At 37.8% G+C, this 22554-nt stretch overlaps 1 protein-coding gene across 5 annotated transcripts in view; it reads left to right on the forward strand.

Moving 5' to 3' along the window:
• The window catches only part of EIF2A (eukaryotic translation initiation factor 2A), a 57950-nt gene that overhangs the window by 24510 nt on the left and 10886 nt on the right, over positions 1–22554 (forward strand). Inside the window, exons 3-11 of one of the 5 annotated variants that reach the window (XM_006088667.3) lie at positions 1151–1225; positions 5115–5233; positions 6735–6834; positions 7175–7257; positions 9776–9849; positions 9977–10121; positions 10314–10430; positions 15083–15654; positions 21430–21543. In XM_006088667.3, coding sequence (XP_006088729.1) covers positions 1151–1225; positions 5115–5233; positions 6735–6834; positions 7175–7257; positions 9776–9849; positions 9977–10121; positions 10314–10430; positions 15083–15654; positions 21430–21543 — 1399 coding nt within the window. Of the gene's footprint in view, positions 1–1150; positions 1226–5114; positions 5234–6734; positions 6835–7174; positions 7258–9775; positions 9850–9976; positions 10122–10313; positions 10431–15082; positions 15655–21429; positions 21544–22554 lie in introns of those variants that run through there. The other 4 variants (XM_014455804.2, XM_014455805.2, XM_014455807.2 and 1 more) reach the window with 4 other exon arrangements.

Consider the following 22554-nt stretch of genomic DNA (forward strand, 5'->3'; position numbering starts at 1 on the left):
CTGGAATCGAACCTGGGACCCTTCAGTCCACAGGCCGACGCTCTATCCAGTGAGCCAAACCAGTTAGGGCAGGATGATGTTTTATACTTCATACATTCCATTAAGCTGTAAGGAATAACTAGTGTCTTAAAAGAGAAAAATCAAGATGTAAATACATCTCTGTAGGCTAGAATAATAGACCCAAACCTGAGTGGAATTGACTATGATAATTGTAAAGTTCTGCCTTAAGATTCAGAAATGATTTTCACAATATAGGATGAAGGACATCTTGGTCATAGCTGTAAGAGATAAAAAATAATATTTTGGTAACCACAAAATGAGTATAAGCTGCCATTACTGTGTGATTGCAGAAACACAAATGTCATGTTCAGATGAATTAATGCAAAGATAATAACCTGTTTAAAAGGGGTGTAGTGGTTAGTTCTCAATGCACTGTTGTTTAATAATTCAAATATTTATTAGCCATGAAGTACTGATCTAATGTTGTGACTAAAGATGGACATCAACATGTAAACACATACACTTTCTGTTTGGATCCTCACTATCACGGGGAAATCATAGTAGCCATCTCCAGTTGAGAGATACAGTACTTAGAGTTTTAACCATTTGGTAGAATATTGCCAAAAGTCAGTGTTTTCTACAGAATCCTGCATCTGCATTTATTAAATGTGAAGATCCTCATGTTATACTTTCTGCCTCTACATATGATAAATCCAGGGGAACTTCTTAGCCACTTGAGGATATTCTATTCACCATTGTTTTTTATGCAAGTGGTCTGGGACATTCTTCACAAAGTCTCCCTTTTGAAATCCTTTGCCCTCTCAGTTTCAGGGCTGATAGCTGGTAACTTCCACATTCATTTACATTTTAGGGTTGTCACACAAACTAGATATTCACCCTAAACAGCTTCCCCCCCCCCTTAATATTGACCAGTTGGTATAAAATAAATTTCCAGCTTACTTTAGTGTTTCTTGAAGCTGCATTTTAAGAGATAAAGTATTTTGGTAGACAAAAGCATTTTAGAATTATTTTCTAAAATTTATATAAGTTCTTAGTTATTAAATTAGTAGTAAGATTGTGAATTTTTAATCAGTTGTTTTTTTAAGTATTAATGCTTATTAATTTAAACTTTTTTTATTGTCCTTTTCAGGGAATCTGGGAAAAATTGCAAAGTCTATACCTTTAGTAAGGATGGGACCTTGTTTGCCTGGGGCAACGGAGAGAAGTTAGTGTTCATTTACATAAAATTTTATGTATGTGTCATGAATGTGAAACATAACCAGCATTATTTGAGTAATATGTATTTGGGTGTCATTAATAAAGTCCATCTTTTGATGTCATGATGCAGTTAGGTATTATCTCCAACATAATTTCCATGGCCTACCTCCAAAGTTGTTAGTTTATATTTATATGCCTGATTCATTTGAGTTATCTAATTACTTAGAATTTAAAAGTAACATATGAGAAAGGGCAGTTAATTTAATGTTGAATAACCTGAGAGGTTGTTTTAAATAGTGCTTTCGGTTATTGGGTTTTTTAAGTTCCACAGTAACACTTAGAAAATAATTCTTGCTTGTTCAAGTACTAGAAGCCTGTTGCACGAATTCGTGCACGGGTGGGGTCTGGCTGACCCTCCTTGATTGGGGTGGGGGAGGCCGATCAGGGGCGGGACTGGCCAGGGGGAAGGGCCATGGGCAGTTGGCCAGCCAGCCCCGCCCCCTGGTCGAACTCCAGGTAAAGGGGACAATTTGCATATTAGCCTCTTATTATATAGGATTTGTAAGGCATTCAAAAATGTTTAGTATAGTCTATATTAATATACATAAAGTAATTGAAAGTATGTTTAGTACAGTCTATATTACATAAAATAATCAGATTATAAAATTGATCTTGCAAAAAAAAAGTATTTTGATTAAATGCTCATATTTTACTAAGAAAACCAGTCCTTTTGAATTTTTCCATAATCAGTATAATATGTCAGTTAACAGAATCAAAAAGATGCCCAAATATTTGTTGCTCGGTTTAAAGTTATTTTGTTGTTGTTTTTAACCAGATATAATATCTTTTTTAAATTTCTTTATTGATTTTAGAGAGGAAGGGAGAAGGAGAGAGAGATAGAAACATCAGTGATGAGAGAGAATCATTGATTGGCTGCCTCCTGCACACCCCCTAGTGGGAATCGAGCCCGAAACCCAGGCATGTGCCCTTGGCTGGAATCGAACTTGGGACCCTTCAGTCTGATCTTAGGGGTTTTTTTTTAAAGGGGGAAAATACATACATTAGTTCCAAAAGCACATTTTAAATGATTTTTACACAGTGATACATTAGTTCCAAAAGCACATTTTAAGTCACATTGGATTAAACACATGATTTTAAAAAATTAATGCTAAAAAGATTGTACTACATTAGTTGATTCACTTTTTTTAAAAAATATATTTTTATTGATTTTTTACAGAGAGGAAGGGAGAGGGATAGAGAGTTAGAAGCATCGATGAGGGAGAGGGATAGAGAGTTAGAAGCATCGATGAGAGAGAAACATCGATCAGCTGTCTCCTGCACGCCCCCTACTGGGGATGCTCCCACAACCAAGGTACATGCCCTTGACCGGAATCGAACCTGGGACCCTTCAGTCCGCAGGCCGATGCTCTATCCACTGAGCCAAACCAGTCAGGGCAGTTAAATATTTTTAACCTTTTATTATTAAAAATATTAAATCAGTTTTTTTATTTTTTAAGTTATTAAATCCAACCAATAAACTACTATCAAATTATTAAGTATATAGTCATGTTGAGTCTTATCCACAATGTTGACAATCTCAATCTCAGCCTTAATGAAAAATGTACTGTCAAGATTTTCTTATTACTTATTTTTTTTATTTATATTTTGGTGAACCTGTTGTGGGCATTTGGCTTTTATTTTTTTTTAATATTTTAATTTATGCTATTTGAGTAATGAATTCATAGAAATTTACTGTCTAATGGGACCTACCATACTTCTTTTCATTGTCTGTTATCTTTTTGTGGTAACCCTATCCTGTTAGCTTAGAGTTTATTGAGTAATCTGTTTTTACCTTGGTAGTTATTATAATTATTTTATCTATTTCACATCTCCACTTGGCTTTCTCTTGGGTTCAACTCTGAATATTTTTTATTTTTTAAAAATATTTTTAAAAAATATTTTTATTGATTTCAGAAAGGAAGGGAGAAACCACACCAGCCAGGCATCAACTCTGAGTATTTTTAATATGTCCTCATATATGTCCATCTTTTTAATAGATATTTTCTGTACCTGGTTCTAGCATTTATTTCCTTAAGTGCTGTGGCTCAAAGACATATCATGTCCCTGGGACAGGAAAAACATGTAGTGTATGTGGTCTTTGCTGAATTCATGGTTAACTAAGTCAGAAACTCTAGGTGATTTTTCCTTAAATATGTGATTTTTTAAAAAAATTTCAAAATAAACACCCTTCATTAAACATTCTAAGAATAACTATTCAAGGTTATCAACTACAAAAAAGAAAGCTTTATGTAATTCTAAAATATGAAATTCACAGTAAGTTGTAAAAAATCTCATGTGTTAAAACAATATGCAGTAATCTTGCATTCTTACCAATTTCTGCTTATCGTGATCCAGTGTCCTCAAACTGGAGTAGAACAAAGTAACTTTAAGGAATTTCTGGAATAAAATGGATTATATCTCTCTTTTTTTTTAACCCCAAAGAATACATAATAGCAAGTCACTAAGCTGGTTTTAAAGGTTAACTCTGGCATTTATCAGTAGTATGATCTTGGGCAAATCATCAAATCACTTAATTTTTCATCAAATCAGTTTTACCATTTGTAAAATTGAGATGATAATACCTATTTTATAAGGTGTTGTGAGGATGAAATGAGAAAATGTGCATAAAGTGATTAGACTAGAACAGGGTACATAGGAAGCATCAAAGAAAATGGAATCTGGTACAATTATTCTAATATTTATTATTATCATACCAAAATAACTCGTACAGTCTATCTTTTCAAGACTGCTTCTAAAATTTTAATAAGCATCCAAAGTTTATTTTATTTTTTTAAATATATTTTATTGGTTTTTTACAGAGAGGAAGGGAGAGGGATAGAGAGTTAGAAACAACAATGAGCCAAGAGGTCCCTGGTTCAATTCCCAGGTAGGGCACATACCTAGGTTGGAGGCTCGATCCCTAGTAGGTGGAGGTGGGGTGGGGGACCTGGGACCCTTGAGTCCGCAGGCCGACGCTCTATCCACTGAGCCAAACCGGTTCGGCAGCTTTAAAATTTTAATAAGCATCCAAAGTCTCTTTGCTGATTTCCTCAGGGGCTACTCAGTTTTTAACATATACTTTTTCTGCTCAGCCAGTGTGGCTCAGTGGTTTAGCAACCCATAAACCAAGAGGTCCCTGGTTCAATTCCCAGGTAGGGCACATACCTAGGTTGGAGGCTCGATCCCTAGTAGGTGGAGGTGGGGTGGGGGGGATGTGGGGGTGGATGCAGGAAGCAGCTGATCGATGTTTTTCTCTCATCAATGTTTCTATCTCTCTATCCCTCTTCCTCTTTCACTAAAATCAATAAAAACATATTTAAAACATACTTTTTCTGTGCAATGTGAGAACTAAAAAAGAAGGCAGCTTTCTACAAGCCAAAAAGAGGGCTCTCACCAGAAACCTAAGATTCCAGCATCTTGATCATGGACTTCTTAGCCTCCAGAACTTTAAGAAATAAATAACTGTTAGTTAAGCCAAAAATAAAAATTAAAAATTAAATAAAATATGCTTTTGTTTTAGCATCTCTGTTTTCTCTTTGGTTTGATACATCTCATCTTGTCTTTAGGTAGCTCTGTTCAATTAAAATCCTGTTGTGATTGTATCTTTCTATTAATTGCATGTAATTTCGAAACACCAGCCTTATATAGGGGCCTTTTGGTAAAATGTGTATTTTTTTTAGTTAAGGTGTTTATTGGATATTTTCTAGAACTAACTGAAAATTGATTTTATGAAAAATAGATAGAGTGATCTATATTTGAAAGAGTTAAATGTTTTTGTTAGTGCTGGCTATTGTGAAACAGTATTTTGTTGCTGAAGTAATTTCTTTTGAAACCAGAATAAATATTATCAGTGTCACTAACAAGGGACTACTGCACTCCTTCGATCTCCCTAAGACAGTTTGCCTTGAATTCTCACCAAAAAACACTGTCCTGGCAACGTGGCAACCTTACACTAGTAAGTATTTTCCAATTATAAAAATATTCTAACAGGCCCAATTCAATTCAGTGGGAAAAAATGCGAATTTATAACTTATAAGAAAGTAATTAATCTTTATGATAGTAAATAGTGTGTAAATATTTTTAATCAACAGTGAATCTTGTATTCCCCAAATATAATGTACTTTAAGTAATTGCATAGTAGGTTAATGAAAAGATCCATCATGAAATAGAGCAAAAGAAAAAGCCAAGGGAAATTTTATAAAGTAAATAACACTGGATAGAGAAGATCTCAAAAATTAAGAATAATAATAACCTTATAAATAAAAGCATTTAAAAAATGTTTTTATTGATTTCAGAGAGAGGAAGGGAGAAGGAGAGAGAGATAGAAACATCAGTGATGAGTGAGAATCATTGATCTTCTACCTCCTGCATGCCTCCCACTGGGGATCAGACACGCATGTGCCCTGACCAGGAATCAAACCCTGACCTCTCCTGGTTCATAAGTTGATGCTCAACCATTAAGCTACGCTGGCTAGTCCATGTTTCTTTTTCTAAGTAGATAACTTTGAGTACTCACGTGCCAGACACTGTGTAAGTATTTTGTTATCATCATCTTATTAACTTCTTAAATAATGTGTATCTGAATCTAAAACATGTTTCTTAAAATAAACCCCGATACCAATTCCCAGTATTTTATTACTTATCTATGAAGCACAGCTATATAAAATGTTTATGTAACATATTATATCTCTAAAAGTGTTAGACAATGGCACACCATTACCTATTCTTTGTCATACCATACACATTTCTTAGATGTTGAATCTACTCTACTTCCTCTTTCATTTATAATGATTATTTAAAATGTTTATTTTAGCTGGCCTGTGTTGTTCAGTGGTTGAGCATCAACAATGAACCAGGTTGCAGGCTGGATCCCCAGTGGGGCATGTCCAGGAGGCATCCAGTCAATGAGTCTCTCTCATCATTGATGTTTCTATCTCTCCCTCTCCCTTCTCTCTGAAATCAATAAAAATATATAAAAAATTAATTAATTAAAATAAGTAAATAAGAGAAATGTGTTCTAATTTATGTGGATATTAAGCAAAATATTATTATAGCTCCTTGTTGGATTGTAAACCTCTTGGGTGTGTTCTTCCAAGAGGCATGGACTCTTAATGAATCTTCTTTTTCCAAGTAAATAAAAGGGAAATTAAAAATCATGAGTCATATAACTCAGTGTGTGACTTATAGAAACAAGCTTTCATATAAGACAATTTAATTTACTTAACAGTAAACCTCACTAAACAAGAAATCTCTTTTAAGTATTCTCAGCTATCATATTGTTACGGCTTTAGGAATGGGTGAGTAAATCCATAATTAAAAATAGTGGAGAAAGTTGATTTAAAGCAACTCTCTTACTTGATCTGTGTAACTTTGTTCAAATTGTTTCTAAAAATGACATCTTTTTTACTAGTGTTAGGAGACAATTACTATAAAAAAAAATGTTGTTTCTACTTCAGCTTCTAAAGATGGCACAGCTGGAGTTCCCAACCTACAACTTTATGATGTGAAAACTGGGACATGTTTGAAGGCTTTCATCCAGAAAAAGATGCAAAATTGGTAAGTAAATGTTTTAGAATACTTACTATTATTTACAAAATATTTTAAATATCTTCATTGTATAATACTTGTTTCTTTGGTATTGGTTTAGAAAATAACTTCTCAGACCAAAATCTAGATCTATTAAGAAATTTGTACATAGGAATGTAATAAACACTTGATCTTTCTTTTGTTTAGTATTTTGTCTATTATATATACTGACTAAAACTATTAGTAACTGACTTAACATCATATTATAAGTATTTTTCCTTAAATAGTAAGCAATATCACAAACTTTAACATGTTAACATGTGGTATTACATTCTGTTTAAATGTTTTTTATATTTTCTTTTCAATGTAGGTGTCCATCCTGGTCAGAAGATGAAACTATTTGTGCCCGAAATGTTAACAATGAAGTTCATTTCTTTGAAAATAACAATTTCAGTATGGAAAGATTTATGAAATAATTTTATTATTTACTATAAATGTATATAGTTTTTATTGCTTTATATGTATCATAGAGTTCTCTAAAATACTGTTAACATATTAATATTAATACATTGCTGTATATTTATATACATACTATATGTAAACAAATATATTAAAATTACTATAGTAATTCATTTGAATAACTTATAAACACTAGTGAAATTTTATAACAAAAATTTTCTTTTATAATAACTTTTTATTCCCTAAATTTCTATTAAACCAAGACATTTTAAATGTCTCTTTCTGTATTTATTTGCTATTGAAATTCTGTGATACAAATGAATGTTTTATTGTGTAGAATTTGAAACATAAATTAGACACCTAGTCCCAATAACCGTAAACTCATTGCCAATCCTATCTTATCCCTCTATCCATCTTCCATTCCGCTTACTCTGCTACAGCAAATCCTAGAGGTCATATAATTTTACCTATAAGCATTTCAGTATGTATCTCAGAAGATTAGGACTCTTAAATTTTTTATAACTTAGCCAAAAGACCATTATCTGTTCAGTGTTAAATTTCTAATAATCAAAATGTTACAGTTATTTTAAAACTTATAATCCAAATAAGATTTTGCACATTGCAATTAACTGATGTATCTTGTAAGTTTCTTTTAAGCTACAGGTTCCTTCTCCATCTCTTTTTTTCCCTCTTGCAGTTTATTACTTAAACAAGCTTACTTGTCCTATATATTTTCTCATAGTTTGAATTGTATCCCATCCTATAATTTAACTTGTTCATCTGTCCCTTATTAGTAACTCATTTGGATCCAGAGTTGGTCAATTTCAGCATCTTTTCTGGGGGAGATTAGGGTAAGATTACATCATAAGACAGTATTGAATTATTTTATCAAGAAGCACATACTGTCTTACTGTCTTTAATTTTGTAGGGTTAACTGACATTAACGTTCAGTGCCTAGATCCATTATTTCATGAGTGGTTGCGAATTGGTGATATTCTGATTATCCTCCTCCTCTCTCATATTAGCTGTACTACTTCTATAAAGAGAAATTTTCTCATCTACTATTTGGTTGCCTAGTAGTACCATATATATATAGGAAAGGCAGGATCAATATTCTTTCCTTTTATCACTTTTGAAAGAATGAGTTCTTTCTCTGGCAATCTTCATTGCAACCAATTGTTCCCCTATCCCCGCCCCCCCCCCCCATCTTTGTGAACTAGAAATTTAAACATGTGTTTCAGTCCATTGCAATTATTGTTATTGATGGCTCAGATTATCCCATGATTGGTCAATTAGTCCTTGCTATATAGTAAGACAAGCTGTTCTGAGACTACTGTGTTTATTATTTCCTGCTGTATACCTAGAATCAGTCATTTCAGTCATTTCTTTGAAATACTCTGGTTTCTTTTAGTGGAAAATGGTATTTAGAGACCACAATATGGGTGTGTGGGGTTTCGTCATTGTTTTTAGGCCTTTTTCTTTCTTTTCTTTTTTTTTCTTTTTTTTTTTTTTTTTTATATCTTATATCTGTATTGCCTTTTGCCAACACCAGGAATCCTGGTTCTCTGGAATTTCATTTGCTTTATTTCACACGAACCACATAATATTCTTAGAATAGCAATACGAACAGTAATACCAATAACATGATTACTGAAAATGATTTAAAGAAAAAGTTTTGCAATTTCTTTTGTCCTTAGGGTATCCCATTAATGACTGTACACTTTTGAGTATACTACAGTAGAGTAGGAATTGGTAACTCCGTTAACATATACCAAAGGTGGCACTATTCACTTAATCTTTATAGCTGTACACTTCATTATCTTGCTTTTGAGGCTCATTCTAGCCCCCACTGATTTTGGGTTCACTTGCCTGCCTCTTTGTGAGCATGCCAAAAGAAGGGCGCTGCAATTTGGCAGTTTGGTGTGCTACTTTTGAAGAGCTGTTGATCTCTGAATTTGAACAAAGGAAGAATAACAGCTCTTGATCCCATTAACTAGGGAAGTAGTATTTTTCATAACATGGGTTCTGACTGCCTGGCAGAGTTAGAACTCAAAAAAATGTTCACCACTGTTACTCTTGTGATCATTATTGTCATGTAATTAGTTACAGAATATCTATATCCACATTTTATATTAATCTAAAAGTCATCTTTCCCATCTAATGGGCTCTAAAACTACTTTATTTCAGAAGTTGAAGAGAAGGGAACTGATGTTTATTAAATACCTATTATGTGCCTGATACTGTGCTCTTAAAAACCAATCACTGGAAATTAGGTGTGTAATCTCATTACTTGCCCAAGCTCACACAGCTAATAAGTGACTGAGTAGAAACTCAAGTGTAAATCTGTCTACTCCCACCCATGCTTTTTCCACTATTTTGCTCTGCCTCATCTATATGAGACTACAATGATCATTATTGTGTATAGTTACACTAACCTTTTAAAATGCATTCAGAATTTAGCATTCACTGTTAGCATCTCTCATCAATCTAACACCATTTCCTTTTTTTTTAGATACAACTGCAAATAAATTGCATTTGCAAAAAATTAATGATTTTGTGTTATCACCTGGACCCCAACCATACAAGGTAATGGCTATGTTTCTGTTTGTTTATGTGGAATATTATAAGATTAACCTCTTTTTTTAGTTTTTAGTGATATCCATCTTAGTTTATATACTTCATAAATTAAATTATTCATGTCTGTGTATCATAGGTGGCTGTTTACGTTCCAGGAAGTAAGGGTGCACCTTCATTTGTTCGATTATATAAGTACCCCAACTTTGATGGACCTCATGCAGCTTTAGCCAATAAAAGTTTCTTTAAGGCAGATAAGGTTACAATGCTATGGAATAAAAAAGGTACAATAAATATATTTTCTCTCATTTTGTTTATCAAGTATTGATTTAGACTTGATTCCTATGTGTATAGGAGAATGTATCAAAGCTTATTTAATGAACTTTTACATGGCTGTATTATATTGTTTAATATATTTTTTATCACCATTAGGTTAATTTGTGTTTTAAATCTAATTAAAGTTTTCACTGTTATAGCTACTGCTGTGTTAGTAATAGCTAGTACAGATGTTGACAAGACAGGAGCTTCCTACTACGGTGAACAAACGCTGCACTATATTGCAACAAACGGAGAAAGTGCTGTGGTGCAATTACGTGAGTATTTCAGCCATCTTCCTTTGATAAAAACATTAGGACAGTGAAAAAGATGACATAGCCCAGCTGGCATGGTTCAATGGTTGAGCGTTGACCTATGAACCAGGAGGTCACGGTTCGATTCCAGGTGAGCGCACATGCCCTAATCCCCAGTGGGGGGCATGCAGAAGGCACCTGGCTGATCAGTGATTCTCTCGCATCATTGATGTTTCTATCTGTCTCTCCCTCTCCCTTCCTCTCTCTGAAATCAATAAAAATATATGTTTTTTAAAAAAGATGATATAATCTAAATTCTTGATCAGGTGATAAGACTAACATGTTTTATAATCTTTATGATAAAATTCCTCTTGATTAAGAAATTTAAAGTCATTTCCAGACACACCTGATTTTGGCATAACCCAGTTAATTTAGTTATGATAGTTCTTTAGTAGGAAACTTGCTAAGTTAGGTAATTCAGTTGCTGTAACTCTTTGAGGACTTATTGAACTTATTAGGACAGTAAGTTGATCTAGTGAATTTAGCACCATCTTCAGTACTGAAGAATGTTAGTACTTCATCTTTGTTTTGTTAAACTAAATTAACTATAGAATAATACAGATCTAAAATTCTGGCAACTCCCTAATTTTTTCATTTTGAATTGAACATGTAAAGAAAACGTTCTAATGAAGTCACAAACAAAACAAGGGTGACTCCCCGTTCCACTCTTAGTTAACATTCTGAAAGATCTACTTAGTATAACTGATCAAAAGATAACATACGTAACCAAGCTGGTGGCTCAGTGGTTGAGCTTCGACCTATGAATCAGGAGGTCACAGTTCCATTCTTGCTCAGGGCAAATGCTGGGTTGTGGGCTCCATCCTCAGTAGGGGGCATTCAGGAGGCAACCGATCAATGATTCTTTCTCATCATTGATGTTTCTGTCTCTCCCTCTACCTCTCTGAAATCAACAAAAATATATATTTTTTAAAAAGATAAAATATGCAGTCTTATTTATTTTTAGTTTTTAATCCTCACCCAGGGATATTTTTTTCCATTGATTTTTAGAGAGAGTGTGTATGAGAGAGAGGGAGGGAAACAGGAGAGAGAGAGAGAGAGAGAGAAACATCAAAATTGGTTGCCTCCTGCACACACCTCAACTAGGGCCAGGGATCGAACCTGCAGCCCAGGAAATGCCCTTGACTGGGAATGGAACCTGAAACCCTTTGGCCCACAGACCATGCTCCTAAACACTGAAACAAACCGGCCAAGGCAAGTATGCAATTTCATTTATTTTTTTAAATTATTTTTAAATATATTTTTATTGATTTCAGAGAGGAAGGGAGAGGGAGAGAGAGAAACATCAATGATGAGAGAGAATCATTGATCGGCTGCCTCCTGCACTCCCCCTACTGGGGATTGAGCCTGCAACCCAGGCATGTGCCCTGACTGGTACTAGAACCCAGGACCCTTCAGTCCACAGACCGACACTCTATCCACTGAGCCAAACCGGCTAGGGCAAGTGTGCAGTTTTAAAAGGAAGAAACAAAATCATCTCTGCTCATAGATGAAGTCACCATATAACAACAGCCACTTAAACATAATGGAAGGGAAGAGTTCATGTATGTATAGAAACAAAAAACAAATAGTATAGGTCCGATGGGGAAAAAAACTTCTGAGGAACAAACTGTGACCTTTAAGAATTTTATAAAGATGTCATTTCTCTCCAAATTGATGTAAAAGTGAAATTAAAATGCCAGTAGATTTAACTAGGTAAGCTGATTCTAAAGTTGATACTGAAAAATAAACTTGCAATAATGTTTTGAAAACTGCAAAAGAATAATAGGATGGGGGGATTCTTACACTATTAGATATTAAGATGTAAGGCAGTTGTAATTAAGTCACTTTGGTTCTAGCTGGTGAGTAGACAGGTAAACAATGAAACAGAACCAAATTCAGAAAGTGATGCACATTTCCATTGCTACTGCTATGTAAGAAAGTCAGCATTTGAATCAATGGTGAAAAATACTGATTTTTTAATATGTGGTATGGGAACAACAGTCTAGCTATTTGGAACAAAACATTAATAGTGTTGCCTCTTTCTGTGCACCGAAAGATCACGGATTTGATTCCCGATCAGGGCACATGGTGGGGTTGTAGGTTTCATCCCTGGTCTGCCAGAGGCAATTGATGAATATTTCTCACATCAGTGTTTCTCTCTCCCTCTTCCTTCCTCTCTTAAAAAAAAAAGAAAAGAAATCAATAATGCTGCCTCTTCATCAAAAAAAAAAATCCAGTTGGGCCAAAAAATTGTATCTAAAACTATAGAACTAGAAGCAAATATTTGTGATTTTTTTTCTAAAAATGGAAAAAGACTTTCTAAAGACCAAAGTTATGAGGGAAAAGGAATAAATTTAAATATATAAAAGTTATAGATTTCTACATTAAGGGAAGAAAAGAGTTCAAAAATTAAGCAAAACAAACAATAAAAATTGGGGGGGAAATTTGTTTAGATTGCAAGGGATGAGTCTGAGAAAAGGTGAATATTGTTACTGTATCAAGTAAAGCAATAAAAGACCAATAACTGAAGAAAGAAATGGACATGGAACATTAAAAAATAGTCCACAGAAAGAGAAATGAAATTATGTATAAACTAGAGGCCCGACACATGAAAATTCATTTAAGAGTAGGCCTTCCTTCCTCTGGTTGCCAGCACTGGCTTCCCTACGGCACCCGGGACCCAGGCTTCCCTCCTCCGGCCACCAGTAGGCACCCGGGACCCAGGCTGGCTTCCCCCGGGCCCCGGCTTTGCAAGGAAGGACGTCTGGAAGACTTCTGGTCTAATTAGCATATTGCCCTTTTACTATTATAGATTACTATTATAGATATATTTAAAAGGTGCTTAGTTTATAAGAAAATAGAAAACAAGATACAGTTTGCACCTTAGTAGGTTGGCAAAAGTAAAAATAAGAAACTACAGAGCATGAGTGAGAGTGAGGGAAAACTCCATATTGTCAAAAGTTATTCATAGTGTAAATTGGTATGTCTTTAAAGGACAGTTTGGTGGTATGTCATCCAGTGACTGGGTGCGCCCTTTGACCAGGCAGTTGCACTTCTACAGATGTGTTTGTGAACACTCACAGAATTTGTAATGGAACACGGAACAGCTGAAAAAGAATGAGGCAGATCATAATGCGCTTATGTGAAAAAATCTCCAAGATAGAGTATTGAAATGAAACAGAGGGTAGAACTTTGGGGTTTTTTGTATGTGTTTAAGAGAGAGAAGCTAAATTTCAACAAAAATTTCAGGAAGCATCCTATCTAATAATAGACAAACATGGTAATTGACCCTACCTTCGCTCTGCCTCCCATTGGCTAATTAGTGCGATATGCAAATTAACCTCCAACAAAGATGGCGGTTAATTTGCATACGTAGGCTCCAAGCAGTGGAGTGAAGCCTGACGTTTCCAGGCCAGCGGAGCAGTGAGGCCTGACGTTTCCGGGCCAGCGGAGCAGCGAGGCCTCATGGCCCTGGGGCCGGCGGAGCAGCGAGGCCTGACGTTTCCGGGGCCGGCGTAGCAGCGAGGCCACACAGCTCCGGGGCCGGCTCTGGCCAGAACTCGGCCAGAGCGAAGGCCTGGGCCCTGGGTGCCGGAGGCAAACCGATACCAGCAGCAGGGGAAAGGAAGGCCTATTGCACGAATCTCTTCGTGCAACAGGCCTCTAGTCTTACCTAATAATGGACAAATATGTAAATTAACCATCCCTCCGCTACGCTAACCAGCCAATCAGGAGAGTATGCAAATTAACCCAACAAAGATGGCGGTTAATTTGCATACGTAGGCGTGAAGCGGCCGAGCAAAGACTGAAGGCTCCGGCTGGAGCAGTGAAGACTGAAGGCTCCCCGGAGCAAAGGCCTGGGTCCTGGGTGCCGGAGGAAAACTGATGCCAGCAGCCAGGGGAAGGGAAGGCCTATTGCACGAATCTCTTCATGCAACGGGCCTCTAGTATGCAATAAATATACCAGAGAGGCCCTGGTGGATGTAGTTCAGTGGTTAGAGTGTCATCCCCCGTGAAGATTCCTGATCAAGGGCATATATGCAGGTTCAAGTTCAATCCCCCGCTATGTCAGCGTGCCTGTGGGAGGCAACCAATGTGTCTCTCTTTCCTTCTCTCTCCCTCTTTCCTCCTTCCTTCCTCCCTTCCACTCTCTCTAAAACTCTATGGAAAAAATACTGTTGGGTGAGGATTAACCAAAAAAAGAAAAGAAATATAACAGAGGTTTGCCTATAGTGTAGAGGGGTTTATTTTTGTGGCATGTCTTTTTATATAGTTCATATTTTTATTACTATATGCATATACTACTACCTAGTTCAATAAAAACTAGTTGTTAATAACTAGTAGTAATAACCTATGCTACTATGAGCCCACATTGCCAAAATGTAAAAGAAATTAAGGTTTATTAGAGATTCTTGAATTTATGATTATACATTAATTTTTATATATATCATGTAAAAATATTTTAATTTTAACATACCATGAAATTTTCAGGTTTTTTTGTTTCGTTTTTTTTTTTACTGTTTGACATGTTTGAGTGTTATGTGATTATAATTAGTGCTAATAAATATTATATTCATATAATTATTGCTAATTTGGGTTTTATATTATTTTTCCAGCAAAAAGTGGCCCCATCTATGATGTAATTTGGAATTCGAATTCTACTGAGTTTTGTGCTGTTTATGGTTTTATGCCTGCCAAAGCAACAATTTTCAACTTGAAGTGTGATCCTGTGTTTGACTTTGGAACTGGTCCTCGTAACGCAGCCTACTATAGTCCTCATGGGCATATATTAGTACTGGCTGGATTTGGAAATCTGAGGGGACAGATGGAAGTATGGGATGTTAAAAACTACAAACTTATTTCTAAACCAGTGGCCTCTGATTCTACATATTTTGCTTGGTGCCCAGATGGTGAGCATATTTTAACAGCTACATGTGCTCCCAGGTTACGTGTTAATAATGGGTACAAGATTTGGCATTACACTGGCTCAATCTTGCACAAGTATGATGTGCCATCAAATGTGGAATTATGGCAGGTTTCTTGGCAGCCATTTTTAGATGGAATATTTCCAGCAAAAACAATAACTTACCAAGCAGTTCCAAGTGACGTACCCAGTGAAGAACCTAAAACTGCAACAGCTTACAGACCCCCAGCTTTAAGAAATAAACCAACTACCAATTCCAAACTGGTAAGTCAAGTTTACTACTTTAGTGGGAAAAGGTTTTCCAGTGTGTGGAGCTTTCTAGACCTTTTTTTCCTCAGGCATGTGCTTGTGTTACTTAGTACCTGATGAGAATATAAACTCTAGGGTAGAAACCATGGAGAAACCATTGCTGAAAATGGTGAACAGCTCATATTAGATTGATAGAGTAGTTAATTTGAAGCAATTCACATTTTGCATGTCTGGGAAAGATAACTGAGTATATAACATACCAGCTTTGCAGACCATGGGCTCAAATTCAAAGGCCTGCACAGTGTAAGACCATGCTGACTAGAAGAGATCATGCCCTCCTTAAAGGCCACAGCAACTACACAGCAGTAGTTCATTGTTTCCATAGGAGATTTTAGTCCCACTTTGCCAAAATGTTTGATTTTTCAAGACTAAACAAGTCTGGATGTTTATGTAAAGTTTCTGTTTCTGAAACACTGTTGCTCAAACAAAACATTTATTGTCCTTAGGCCATCAGTTCCTAACTTTGTTGTAAAGTTATGACCAGAGTATTGTTCAGATTCTTATCTGCTCTAAAATGTGAGTATTTCAGAGCTCAGGAGAAGGCATTTGTAAATTATCTAAGTTTCTGTGGTGATGTTAAAGAATAAAGGTGCTCTGTAAGTCTTTCTATTATCTATTAGAAAGGTGACAATACAACAGGCTGGGACTGTTCCAAGTAAATGGTGTTATACAGCTACTTCATTATTAAGCACTCAGGGAAGTAATACTTTTTTAAAGGATAAATATTCCTATGCCTTCCTTGTGCCACTCCTCACCCTCTCAAAAACAAAAGAACCACTGTCCTTCTCCTTAAAATGTAGCAGTGGTCTGTAACTTCTTAAAATGTTCTGTTGAAAATTTTTTGTTGTATTATTTAGTAAATATATATAAAAACTTATTTAACCAAGTAAGCCCTATTTATGATATTTTTATTAGGCCAAAAAACGAAAGTATATTGTAATCAGATTTGTCCCATGTATATTGAGATTTTTCTTACCTAAATTGAAAACAGGAATAACCTCAACCTATCCTGCTTTCTAAATTCATGTCAGATAGCACAAGAGGAAGAAATTCTGAATTGGTGTGTATTTTTTTTCTCTGATCCATAAAACTAGTTTGTTTTGGTGGAGGAAGGTTGAGAAATTAATATAGAAAAATTATAGTTTGAAAATTGTGATAAAACTAGGTAAGAACTTCTTAAAACCAAAATTTTTTAGCATTTAAGATTTTTACTAAGCTTTTGCTTTTGTATGTGACATGGTAATTATGTGATCCTAACAAATCATTTTAGTCAGTAACCACTCATGAGAAATTTTTGTTTGTATCTAATTACAGAAATTAGGTAAATGGCAAAGAAAATACTGTCAAGAAATTACTAGAAACAAAGATATTCTAGTTGATAACTTCACAAAGGAAGGGGGTTACATAGCAGACAGAAATAAAAATGTTGGGATTTTTCCCCTTGAAGAAAAAAGTTACTTTAAAAAAAATTATATATATACACACACACACACACACACACACACACACACACACATATATATTATTTCAGAGTGGAAGGGAGAGAGATAGAAACATTAGTGATGAGAGAGAATCACTGACTGCCCCCCCACTGCGGGGAATTGAGCCCACAATCCAGGCATGTGCCCCTGGCCAGAATCAAACCTGGGACCCTTTAGTCCACAGGCTGACTTGACGCTCCATCCACTGAGCCAAACCGGCCAGGGCAAAAAGTTACTTTTTTATAAGTAAACTTTTTTATATAAATTATACTTAAGGAAGTATTTATTGGCTTTCAAAAAAAACCACCTTCACTTTTATTATATATTCATCAAAACAGTCACATAAAAATTGATATAACTGAAGAAACAAAATTTATTGCTTTTTAATCCTCACCTGAGGACATGCTTAGAGAGAGGAAGAGAGAGAGAGAAACATCAATCAACTAGAGGTGCCCGTGCATGAATTCATGCACGGGTGCGGTCCCTAGGCCTGGCCAGCAATTGAAGCGCGAGCATCTGGCATGGAAGGGAAAGTCCCAGCTGACCTCTGGACCCTGGGCAGCACCTGGGCCCCCACGCGCCACCCTCCACCTGAGTCAGGGTACCCCCCACCCCCCACATGGAGTTGCGGTGAGCGTGGCTGGACACTGTAGGCCGGGGCACAGCATGGGCCTCTGGATCGCCCAGCAGCGCCACACGGAAGCCGGGTGGGCAGCATGCTCTCTCCAAGCTGGCCTCGCAGACCAGCTCCTATGTGAAACCACGGAGAGCCTGACTGGCCCCTGCGGTCCCCTGGCGGCTGTGGCCCAGCTCACCCAGAAGAGGCTGCGCAGGTGCAGGGTGGGCTCCTCGCAGGTGCCTGGCACCTAAGTGGGAGGACTTCCCCGGCACACGAGCCCTGGTGTCCCGGGGGAGGGTAGCAGGGGGAGTGAGAGTGAGCTCAGTGGACACCCCACATTCTCGCTGCACCTCTGTCCCTGTCACCCCCGCCCCCAGGTAGCTGGTGAGAGGTTGCAGAGCATCGCTGACACCCGCCATGTTCTGCACCGCCCCCCTGGTGGTCAGTGCACGTCATAGTGAGAGATTGAACTCCCAGTGGAATGACTGCCCAAGGGGACCATTTGCATATTAGGCTTTTATTATATAGGATTGCCTTTCGTACATGCCCCGACAGGGGATCAAACCCAATACCAGGAATGTGCCCTGACCTAGAATCAAACCTGCAATCAACTGAGCTATTCTGGCTGGGCAAAGAAACACATTTTATTAGTAAGGATGAAATATGTACAGTGGTCACATAGAACTAAAGCCAGAAGAGGTCATGGTGCTTAGGAGCTGTGTGGATTTTTTGTTTGTTTTGTCTTAACTGAAAGTCTGTCAGTGGCTACATGGTTTGGAAGAGATTTGTAACTCATTCTTTCTTCTTGCATCATTTTTTAATTGCTTTGTCATTTTTTAAAAAATATTTTTATTGATTTCAGAGAGAAAGGGAGAGGGAGAGAGAGAGAGATAGAAACATCAATGATGAGAAGGAATCATTGATCAGCTGCGTCCTGCACACCTCACACTGGGGATCGAGCCTGCAACCTGGGCATATGCACTGATTGGGAATGGAACCGTGACCTCCTGGTTCATATGTCAGTGCTAAACCACTGAGCCATGCCAGCCAGGCAGCTTTGTACTTTTTTGAAGTTCTTTTGAAATGAGTAGAAACTTTCTGCTGAAGCAAGATACTATACAAGAGCCCACTATTGAAAGGATTCAGATGTATAAAACAAATGTTCAGCACATTTTAGTATATCTTAAGTCCCATTGTACTCAGAGTAGAGACAAAAAAAGACGTGACAGAGGCTTATCCTCCAAGTTTCTCTGTTCTACAAATGTGGGTTTATATATACAGGGTGGAGCAAAAGTAGTTTTACAGTCGTCTGTATGGAAAATAATATAATAGCCCAGCCGGTGTGGCTCAGTGGTTCAGCATCAACCTATGAACCAGGAGATCACGGTTCAGTTCCTGGTTAGAGCCTGTGTTACGAGCTCACCATCACGGGGGGACATGCAGGAGGCAGCTGATCAATGATTCTCTCTCATCATTGATGTTTCTGTTTCTCTCACGCTCCCCTACCCCCTCTTTCTCTCTCCCCCTTCATCTCTGAAAGCATCTCTGAAATAAAAAAAATATATTTTTAAAGAAAGAAAATAATCCTATATAATAAAAGGCTAATATGCAAATTATCCCCATGGGCGGGAGTTTGACTGACCCGGAGTTACACATGCGCCGACCACCAGGTGGCGGTGCAGAACATGTTGGGTGACCTCGACGCAGCGCTGGCAGCAGGCGGCAGTGGAGGCACTGCCGGCCCTGATGAGCCTGACAAGAGTGGGACCACAGCGGGATGGTGGAGCAGGTGAGCAGGCGGCGCCAGGCCAAGGCAGGTGCAAGCGGGGGCCCCAATCACCCTGCTGCTCGCCCACAGATGGCGATGGGCGGCAATGGCAGGGGCCGGGGCCGGCGAGTGGGCGATACCAGGCCAAGGCAGGTGCGAGCAGGGGCCCAGATCACCCCACCGGTCACCCCACAGATTGGCCCTGATTGCCGACCAGGCTTAGGGACCCTACCCATGCACGAATTTCGTGCACCAGGCTTCTTCTGGTCTCTCTCTCTATTTAAAAACCTAAGCGACCAAACAACCGGTTGACCGGTTGCTATGACATGCACTGACCAACAGGGGGCAGACGCTCAACACAGGAGCTGCCCCCTGGTGGTCAGTGCACTCCCACAGCCAACCTCCCGTGGCTGGCCAACCTCCCGCTGCCCCTGCCCCTGGTGGCCAACCTGTGGCTCTGATCACCAGCCAGGCCAAAGGACCCCACCTGTGCACGAATTTGTGCACTGGGCCTCTAGTACAATAAATAATAATACAGGAATAAATTCTGTGTTTCACGTACTCACAACTGTAAACCTCCTTTTGCCCCACCCCGTACTCAGCAGCTCCAAGTAGGAAATTTATATGCACAGAATTTTAATGATCTGAAATAGTTAATGCAGCTGTTAAGATAAAGTCACTATGGTTTCCTACTTATTCCTCTGTATTTATTATTGTTTGAGCCCTGCCCATTTCCTGATAGCATTTTCAAGTTCAACACAGATCTGAGATCTAGTACTCAAAAACTTCATGAAGATCTGGTCCTTTGATGTGCAAGTATGATAGAGCCTAAAGAGACAGTTAAAACTAAGATAATAGCAATGTAGATAGAATCAGTTGTTAGATGAATTTTTTTGTTTTGGGTGAAAACATTTCAGTTCTCTCTTAGCAAATTTCAGTTATACAATACAGTGTTATTTACTATAGCCCCATCTTCTACATTAGATGCTCCTCGATCCTATACTTAATTCACCCTCTTTCTGTTGTGGAATGTAGTTGATAGGTGTTTATATAAATATCCGGTGATGGAAATTACTATTTTCATTGTATAATCTGACAAGTTATTTAGTTTTTTATAGACCATTATGTTAATCCTAGATTTATAATTATGCAGTCACTTATTCCTTCCTATTTGATCTGTTTTCTTGATGTCTGTTGTAGGTTTTCTATTTACTTTTATTTTTAATCTCCTAATCTCTGATTTTGTAAGTAAAGATCTAGCAAATAATTCTTAGTTCAAAGAAAATAAATGAGGAAACTGAGTTTCTGTTTGCAGTAGTCAGATCCAAAAAGATTCCAGAAGAAGTTATTGTTGGTATCTAATTTAATTTCATAAGGATCATGTGTCAGTAGTAATACAAAAAAAAAAAAAACAAAAAAAAACAGAAATATTCCAGCCCTGGCCAGGTGTCTCAGTTGGATGGAGCATCGTCCTATACACCAAAAGTTGGTGGGTTCAATCCCCGGTCAGGGCACATGCAGGAGGTAACTGATCAATGTTTCTCTCTCTCTTCCTCCCTTCTTCTCTGTAAAAATCAATTTTAAAAAATTAAAGTAAGTAAATTCCATTGTTTAAACAAAATTGAATTTTGCCAGTTCTTATGTAAGATACATCTATCAACTAATAGGCAGAACCTCATTAAATCCACCCTGACAGTTGGAATGTGCCTACTACTAATCAGAGTTTTGAAATATTCTTTGCTGGTAATCTTAAATTTGATTAAATAACTTTATCCCATACTAGCCAAATTGTGTAATTTGTTGTATATGTTTTTTAAAACATGGACTCTATTTCAAAATTGTTTCTTTTACATTTTCCATAGCATGAGGAGGAACCACCTCAGAATATGAAACCACAACCAGGAAATGATAAGCCATTATCAAAAACAGCCCTTAAAAATCAAAGGAAACATGAAGCTAAGAAAGCCGCAAAGCAGGTATTTGGGGATACTAATCTCTTCAAAACAAAATCTGTTAAATTAGCTTCAAGCCTTAAAGTTTTGTTGACCTAAAGACTTGACTGTTATGTTGTAAAATAATGTTGGAGTTAGACTTACTTAGAATGTCTGTCTTTTGTGTTTGACTATGAATTTTTAAGTATTCTCGTGTATATAATAGGAGAGTAAGGAAACTGCATCTGACCTTAAAACCTGAAACCCTAATGGCATTATGTAGTACTAGTGTCCCGGTGCACGAAATTCATGCACGGGGGGGGGGGGGGTGTCCCTCAGCCCGGCCTGTACCCTCTCCGATCTGGGAACCTTTGAAGGAAGTCCTCCTGCTGGTTTACAGGGATTGGGCCTAAACCGGGAGTCAAACATTCCTCTCACAATCCTGGACTGCTGGCTCCTAAACACTCACCTGCCTGCCTGCCTGATTGCCCCAACCACTCTGCCTGCCGGCCTGATCACCCCCAACTGCCCCCCCACCAGCCTGCTTGCCCCCAACTGCCCCCGTGCCAGTGTGCTCGCCCCCACCTTTCCTCCCCACTGGGCTGCGTGTTACAAAATTACCCCCTGGTGGGCTGTTCACTCCAAAATTGGCCCCCCCCCCCCCCGGAGGAGGTATTAAAAAAAGACAGACCATGTTAGCAATCTCGACAGAAAACGCACCAGCATGCTGGTGACCAATCCCATAAGGGCGTGGCACCAGGTAGAGGAACGCAACAAACCGCAATTTGTCTCGTGGCACCAAAGCGTCTTACGCCGATCCCGCAAAGAAAAGGATTGTCACAAAAAAAAGTGGTGAAAGGCCCCCCGGTCAAAAAAGAAATAAAACTTTTCTATCTTATCCATAAAATTTTTTGACACCGGCTCAGGGCCCCAAAGTTTTTATCAAGAGAGGCAACACGAACATGAGGAGGAGGAACCCTCTCCGGGGCCTCACACCTCAGCACTTAAAGAAGATATAGATCCTATAAGGGAAGGGAATCGCGCAAGGGGGGCCCT

This window comes from Myotis lucifugus, unplaced genomic scaffold (assembly GCF_000147115.1).
Source record: "Myotis lucifugus unplaced genomic scaffold, Myoluc2.0 scaffold_50, whole genome shotgun sequence".
Classification (NCBI taxonomy): Eukaryota; Metazoa; Chordata; class Mammalia; order Chiroptera; family Vespertilionidae; genus Myotis; species Myotis lucifugus.